Here is an 8,404-nt window from a genome sequence, read left to right as displayed (position 1 = left end):
CATCTGAAAGTAAACAAACTCTACCTTAACTCTACTACTAATTAGTATCATCTAATATGACCCTTTTCACTAAAATCATTCAATCAAGAACTTCCCGTTTACCCCAATGTGAGAGTTGCATTCTACCACTTCATTTACTATCTCCTTTTGTCTCAAATGTAACTGAAAGCGCTTAAGCATGTTTTAAACAGTAAAATGCTTTAACATGAATCTAATTGCTGCTGGATCTCAAGTCTCAATAATGTTGAATGACTTAAAGCAAATACTGTATACAACAACGACCCAGTGAGTTCCCACAAATGGGGTCTGGGGAGCGTGGGATGTACGCAGCCTTACCTCTATCCTGGAAGGGCAGAGAGAATGTTTCCGATAGACCCTCGGCAAAGCAAGTACTGTATCCTTTTCTATTTCTGAAGTGACCTTTCAAAGGGAGTGGGGAAGAGAGAAAGAACTCACTGACAGAAATCAATTGCAAGATTCAGCAACTCTACTTTCATGAACTTCTCAGAGGACCACAAACCAAGTGATGATCAAGAAACATGATACATTGGAAGAAAGTTACTCCAAATTACTACTTCTCTGTAGGCTGTCAAATCTATGCAAAATGCATTTCCAAAGTAGAAAAATATACACAAGCTCTAACTATCCTCTAAGGACATGACTAATCGGCATCGTTTTCAGATGGAGATAATTCACCAATCTTAAATGATCATCAAGATTTCCAGACTACTCTCTGAAGTACTTCTCTAATTGCTCCAACTGATACAGTTTTCAATCCATTTGACTGCAAAGGGAAAAAGATCAGAGAAGAATGAATACACATCTTTACTCGCAATTTAACCAAAAGATACAACATATTAATCTTGGAAAAGCACACACGAGAGTTAATTTTTCAGTTAGCATTCCATGACAAACCTTGGATTCAATAGCAATGGATAAAATCCCATCAATCTTGGAAGATTGAACCGTATGGCAATCCATCTGTAGATCGGTTAGTGCCTCCATAATCTTAAGTAACAAGCCCTCGCTCCAAAGACACCTCATCTTGATCGAGACTTCCTTATCGATCATATTGATGACAATGCTATCAGCTGAACTACCTTTCAGTAATTTATTACAGCTTTCAGGTTCCGTTTCATCCAAATCACATGCCTTCCTCTTTAGTGACGATCCCTTGACGTCATTGAATTTGCTAGTGCCACAATTATCAGATGTCTGCTCTGCAGTATCATTTGTTTTTTTTCCTGATCTAGCTTCCAGCTCTTGAACTCTCCTCTCAAGCTCCTTCATGTATTCTATTGTCTCGTCAAGCAGTGAAATTTTGTCAACCTGCAACCACAAAGGCAAAACACAATTCTCGATCAGTGTGCCGTCAAACAGCAGCTATCTAAACTTGAGAAGATCTACCAGTACCTTGCCACCAGTTGGCAGCATTGATGCAAGATGCATAAATCTCTCATTTATCTTTTCTCTTCGCCTTTTCTCTGAAATAACACGGCTTCTATCAATGTCATCAACCTCCGGTCTCCAAAGGCAGTTTTTTTTACGATTATGTCTGCTGAATTTATGTGTAACACCACCATGCATTCTAGGAACTTCAAGAAGTACCTTCTTCAATAGTTTTTGTGCAGTTCCTATTCTTGGCGTTTGAGCATCATTCTTCCAACCAGCAAAGCTTGACTTTTTGTTAATATTTCTAAAATGTGGTCCCAAAGTTAATTGGTCCGAGCTTTTTAAAAGGGTAGAAATGACAGCTTGATATTGAGTGTCATCTCCTTGGTGATCTAAAAGATGCAGTTTATTCTGATTGTGCTCTTGACGGTCTATTGGGCAAGGCTTAGTTTCTTTTTCTCCACTCGAAAGAGGCGACAACTTTTCATAATTTTGAGAGATGCAGTCACTGGAATTCAAAGAATTATGCACACTGTTACTCATATTATCATCCACGAACTTCCAGCTTTGAGCTTGTGAAGTTTCCCCAATAACGCCTACCACCAGTAAAGAATCTTCTGCCTCTTGATTGGCCACAAAACCGTTTGAACTATCATGCGGTGAACTGTTGTTTATTTCAACTGGATAAGCATCACTTTCAAGTACATTACGATCAAGCTTTCGGCTAACGACATTCATGTCATCTTTTGCATCGTTGGAGACATAATCTGGCCTCTTCGGAATAACAGAGTGATCAACCTCAAAGGAATTTTTTATTTGCTGAATGAGGTTGGGATCTTCTAAGACCTGTAAAAAACATGTTACAACAAGGGAATATATCATTGAAAGTAATTAGTGATATCGTGCAAAACGTCAGAAAGATTGAAGAGACAAATTGAAACTAGCTTACAAGCTCGGTGACTCCCAGCTCAATTACGCCTCCTAAACTTGGAAAGCATACGACAGTCTACAAGTAGCGAAGAGAGGAAAAGTTATTGATCAACCACATACTCTATGGAAAAGGAATGAATGACAAATAGGAGCTGATGCATACTCCTATCTGTTAGTAGAGAGTTGTTTCATGGATTTGGCAAATCTTAGGAGATAGATAACACAATCCAAAAATATTCGCGCAAGGGTAAATATTTGAATTTTTGCTTGTGCACGCTTGTGTGTGTGTGTGTGTGTGTGTGTGTGTGTGTGTGAGAGAGAGAGAGAGAGAGAGAGAGAGAGAGAGAGAGAGAGAGAGAGAGTAATACCTGGATAGATGCACTCTGGTGAGACAAAGAGGATTTGGTTAGTAACATGGAGAACAAAAAGGAAAGTGATTTAGATTTTCAGTTGAATTGATATCTAAGGGTGTGCATTATCTGGTTTTAACCGAAACAACTGACTAAACAAAATTTTCAGTTCTTTTGGTTAGATTATTGTGGCTAGTTTCAGTTTCATTTATCATGTTTTTAGTTTTTGAGGTTCGTTTTCTTTTCTAAGTTTAACAGAAATTAAAAGGAACCGATGAGATCATTCTTCTTTTTTTAATAGAAAAATATAGTTCATAAACTACAGTGGAAAAATATCAATTAATTTCTAAAAACTTGTGATAAAAGAATTATCTGATTTACTTGAATCAATTAGAAACTCAAAAAAAGCACAAAGCAAATGAACAAACAAGCTGAATTAACCCAAAATCGACCAAATGCACACCCTAAAGGATATCATCTTAGACTGAGATTGCACTTAGACCAATGCTCACGGGTTTATACTTGCCTTTGCCAGCAGAGAGCGTGAAAATACTCTACTCTCTGCTTGGTGAGCATTGCATAGCCAGATAGTTTGATTCGTCGCTGAGGTCTTCCCCGGCAACCTGTGTAATTATTTTACAGCAATTAAAATAGAAACTATTCTGCCCTGCTGTTTTAAGAAGAAGAAAGATACTGACCATTTACTTTCCTATCTACTTTTAGAACAAGCTAAAGTGAGCATTGTTAGTAAAATTTAAACCCAAAAGAGAGCAACACTCAACTTGAACATCAAGTAAGCAAATGATTTCAGGAGACAACGAGAAAGATTGTTATTTTTCATTAATTGAGGTTATGAACTGTGTGTTATCCTTGTTTATTGCAGCTAAATTATAAGTTCTGATCAATACATCAGAAAACAAATACTGGTTGCACAAGATCTGGAATGTCAGGAAATTTACCCTTGTCCAACATTGAAGATGAACGACATGCATACTAAGAAATACCACTCTGTATCAGTGAGATCTTCGGGAGATAATGCAGCCGAGGGCCTTTTGGCCTGTGGTTGTAGGTCTTCTTCACTTTCACCTGTTAAGAGTGAACTATAAAGTTCTCTCAATTGCTCAGTTCTGTGCAATCCCAGCTGATCTTCATTAACTTCCCCTGCCTGAACTGTCTTCCTAGTCTTGATATCCCCATTATAGTACCCATCACTCCATTCCAACACCCTAGAAGATAATATCCCACATATTAAGAACAATATCTTCAAAACAAATCTACAATGATACATGCTTCTAAAAGGGATATAAGGGGAAATCTTAGTAGCTCAGGTGGTTGGCTACCTGAACATTCACCTTGTTGGTGAGAGTTCGATTCCCCACCTTGTAATTCCCTTCCCTCGTTTCCCCTTGCCCTACCCAATTTCCTTTTTTTGTTTCAAAAAGGGATATATAAAAGGAATCCTTGGGGAGATAAAGTCTAGTGCACTAAGCTCCCGATATGCACAGAGTCCTGGCACATTGGATTTTTTATACGCAACCTTAGCTTGCATTTCTGCAAGAGACTGTTTCCACAGCTTAAACCCGTGAAATCCTGGTCACTTAGTGTTGTGCCAGAGGTCCCCTTCTTGGGGAGAAAAATTATCAAGAAATAGTAACAGAAGTTGAAATCAAATTGGCATATCTTATTTCCTAATAATGCAAGAACTTCAACTAGGAACCACCTATATGAACAAAGGGGATACCTTAACTACCATCATTCTTCACCTAAACCTCAAAACTGGTCCATTATTCTAAAGATTTTCTCTACAATAAACTCAAGCAAAATATGAAAAATACAAGTAAAAGCGAATGAATAGGCCTTATTACCCTGGCTGTGTAACTGGAGTTGACCAGAAGATTGCATAGCTCCATTGAATACCTCTAACAGCAAGAGCAAGTTGCTTTCTCAAGTTGTTTGGAACTCCATCTTGGTCTTGGTGTCCCATAGCCATTTTCAAGACTCTAACTTTTTAACTCCAAAATGAAAGTAAAAGAAACTCAGCTCCAAAAATACACTAAGAACAACACCAAATTGGAATACACCAAGAAAACAGAAATCTTGAACCAAATAGGATCTTAAATCTCAGGACCAAATCTATTTTGGTCCAATTTTTTAAGTACCTAACTTCATAAAACCATGGCTAAAAATTCCATTTTTTCACAAGGATAATGTTAATGACTAAGTACCCTATTAAGCTAAAAATCATATCAAGATAGTGACATGCACAACTTGGCATGTATTTACCAAACAAGACTGAAGCTACTTAATTGCAGTTCCCCCACAAATCCTTTTAAGTTATTGAAATGTACAACAAGTGGGATTTCAATGGTGGAGTAATTATGCTAAAGAATTGTACTGAAAAGGTGAAAAAAAAGGTTGAAAAAGGCAATAAAAATCAAGTCTTTAAAGTCAGAAACTGAAACACTTTGGGCCTACAGTGAAAATCAAGAAGTGATTAATCTTTTTTTTTTGTTTTCTCTGTATTTGCACCACAAAAGAGAAAACCAAAAACCATTAAATTTTGAAAACAAAAGAAGCAGAAAAAACAAAGTTGGTGGTTAGTGATGGCTCTTTGGGGAGGAAGAAAGTAAGCAAAAGACAAGTAGACAGTATTTATGTGAAAAGTGCTAAAATGACTGTGACTTGGACTATGACCAGTGGACATATTTTTCTCCTTTTTCTTAAATTTTTATTTTAAAATTAAAATAAAGAATTGAAGTTCTACATTTCTACTATAGAAAAATGTAAACTTTTCTTAAAACTTTATTAATGACCATCAATTAATTGTTACGTCTCTGATTTTCTCAAACCAAAAAAATAAAAGTAAAAAATAGAATTATCTCAGTCCCAATAATTTTAGATGTGAATTTCGGTATAGATTTTTAAGTATTTATATAATCAAATTTATATATATAAAACGCATAAAAAAATTCTAGTATAAGTCAATATCAGTAATAATTAAAAATAATTTAAGAGATTTTGAGAAAATTATAATCGAATAAATTATTAAGCTCCTCAAATAGTAACAGCTTCACTCTAATAGCTCATTTTGATACTTTTACCTTTTGTTATATTTATATTATACTAGTTTTTCCGCACGTGCGTTGCACGTGGAAGCTGAATCATGTACATATTTGTAAAACAATATTGATATCTTAAAATAAAACTTTGAGTAAATAATTGTACAAGAAAGAATAAGATATAAGTTCTCTAAATGATCAATATGGATCAACCTATGGTGGCTTGTTTGTCGAGGTCAAGATGATTGAATATAATGTTCGGACCTATGAAGATGAACAATCAAACTTTAATTAGATACATGCGATTTTTTACTTATTTTGTTTTTATAAGTTACATACATGTAATGAAGCGTATCTGATCACCTGCTATTTTTTATAAATGATATTCATAGTGTATGTTCCTTCACTACTAAAAAATCAGGTTTTAGCGACGGACAAATTCTGTAGCTAAATAGAAAGTCCGTCGCTAATCTCATTTAGCGACGGATTATCAAGAAATTCTGCTAGCTACGAGCGTTTTAGCGACAAATTAGTGACGACGTTTGTAGCTAATTCTAGTTTTTTGGTAGTGCTTTCATCCGTTTCGCTAGCTCAATTTTGACCAAGACTCTTGTAATCAAGATATAACATGCATCTACTTGACCAATAACCACCGTAGAGGCCTCCCCTTCTGAACCTTCTCCATAAGTGCAAGTAAATGTGGATCATCATACTGGTAGGATATGATATGCTCAAGCAATAACTACTGTGCAACCAACACAAGGAAGAACTGTACCCGATACTGAAACATCCACCATGAAACGACAATTAGCCACCGACTGAACCTCCAAGGTTAATGGACGCATCTCAAATGAAATTAGAAGATCCATTTTCCTGTGGACTTCCAACTTAAGGCATCTGTTATTACAAAATATGTTCCTTAAATAATCTCCCTCGTGTATATGGAGTCATGTGGCATATGATTTTCGTCAAATAGTATCAATATAATCAAAATACAAATTTGAATAAATAATTATACACGAAAGAATAAAGTATAAATTTTTGTGAGTCGTATGCTGACTTGTTCGTTGAGGATAATTGGACATCGTTTGATCTACGAAGATAAATAATTAAAATTTAATCAAATTATTAACTATTAATCATGATTAATCGTTAATTAGCATTGGTCCACCATTTTAAGTTCATTATTCATATTGAATGAAAGAAGTTTCATTTTGCAATAGAAGAAATTTATTTAATCTTAAAATCAACTACTTGAGGAAAAATGTACTAAGAAACCATGTTTCACCAAACTCATTTAATTAGTACTTATTTATGCAAATTCTATTTTTAGGAGAAATAAATTAGCAATGAAAAATATTATCAAAACTATAAAAAATATACAAAAAGTCACAATTGTATAACTATGTTCAAAGAAAACATCATGCAAAAACTTTACTGAGGTCTAGTCTCATGGATATGCAAGTATTACAAAGCGCACAATTAAAAGTACAATTGCGGCAACACTAAAATAGGAGTAATATTTTTATGCATTTGTTCTTGACAAATTATGGAAAAAAGTTGTAAAGGCTGATTTATACATGTCAAATATTAGATACACACACCGAATGAAATTGTGGGTATTGAAAAAGCTACAGATAAAGAAGTTCAAGCTAACAGAGTTTGCATAACAGATTACCTTTTTTATTAATCCGAATATTGGTTGTAAAGAGAAGTGATATATTATTGATCACTGGATGAAGTCTAATTCGAATTGTTTCAAGCATTTTCTTGCATTATTATATTATATATTATTACGGTTCCTCCATTCTAACCCAATAAAGTTCTTCGTTTCCTTATCTGTTATGCATTTTCCTTGATTCATCACTTTGATGATGTCTCTTTAGCCACCCGAACTTTTCTCTCCACATTTGTGCTTCAGTTGCTTAAAGGATATGATGCGCAAGTGAAAGCCATTTTCGTATTTTTCATGGGTGAAATTAGAGTTGTCCTTGCCTAGAAAATTATGTGGTGACAGAAATGCCTCTTCCAAAACTAAATATCGTTTCCAATCGGCGCCTTCCGAAATGGCATGTGTCACTTTTTATAATGCTATGACATCCTTGATATATTTGCCAATGGCCATCCATTTGGTGCTAAATAATGCCAACAATCACAACTCTTCATTTTGAATTTTTCAAGATTTTTTTATAAGTATGATATTTATTTGAGAAATAAATAACGTAAGTTAAAGACAGAAGTGTAAGTAATAATAATAATTATTATTGATTCTATTTAATAACTCAATAAAGGAGAAACTTTTATCCATCCCTAGATTTTGCTTCACCTACAACTACCTTATTGAGCTTTATAATTACATAATAAAAATTATCTGACAATTTACCAAGATATATACATATTATTAATCAAGATATTTGATCCAAATATTACCTTTAAACATTATGAGAGTTGGCCATATCTTTTTAGAGCCTGTAACTTTTTTATTAACTTATTTTAATTTGTATATATTTTCATTCATAACTAATTAATACCAATGATTATTTTGACATTTTTTTCCTTCACGTGAACAAATAAATGAAAAAAAATATAAGATTGTACTTATCTATCTTTCTTAATCTCCAAAGTCGACCAAGGAAAAAATTTAAACCAGAAATATAATATTATGGTTGTAAT

The 8,404-nt window shown here is 34.3% G+C and overlaps 1 protein-coding gene across 1 annotated transcript; it reads right to left on the bottom strand.

Annotated features, from left to right (window-relative positions):
* LOC109212579 (transcription factor EGL1-like) lies at positions 457-5,343 on the bottom strand. The gene is made up of 8 exons (XM_019376232.1): positions 4,538-5,343; positions 3,632-3,898; positions 3,199-3,295; positions 2,691-2,705; positions 2,342-2,398; positions 1,414-2,238; positions 916-1,329; positions 457-784 (listed from the first exon to the last, which is right to left on the bottom strand). Exons 1-8 carry the CDS (start codon positions 4,660-4,662, stop codon positions 713-715), a joined length of 1,872 nt encoding a protein of 623 aa, XP_019231777.1. The 5' UTR covers positions 4,663-5,343; the 3' UTR covers positions 457-712.

The sequence above is a fragment of the Nicotiana attenuata genome, chromosome 2 (genome assembly GCF_001879085.1).
Source record: "Nicotiana attenuata strain UT chromosome 2, NIATTr2, whole genome shotgun sequence".
NCBI classification, from domain to species: domain Eukaryota; kingdom Viridiplantae; phylum Streptophyta; class Magnoliopsida; order Solanales; family Solanaceae; genus Nicotiana; species Nicotiana attenuata.
The sequence above is the reverse complement of the archived record's forward strand: the minus strand, read 5'-3'. Positions and strand labels throughout refer to the sequence as shown.

Coding starts and splice junctions, on each gene's coding strand:
- LOC109212579 (XM_019376232.1), bottom strand. CDS start 4,662: ATGGCTATGGGACACCAAGACCAAGATGGAGTTCCAAACAACTTGAGA. Junction 3,899..4,537: donor ACTCCAGTTACACAGCCAGG/GTAATAAGGCCT, acceptor ATTATCTTCTAG/GGTGTTGGAATGGAGTGATG. Junction 3,296..3,631: donor ATCTTCAATGTTGGACAAGG/GTAAATTTCCTG, acceptor ATAATTACACAG/GTTGCCGGGGAAGACCTCAG.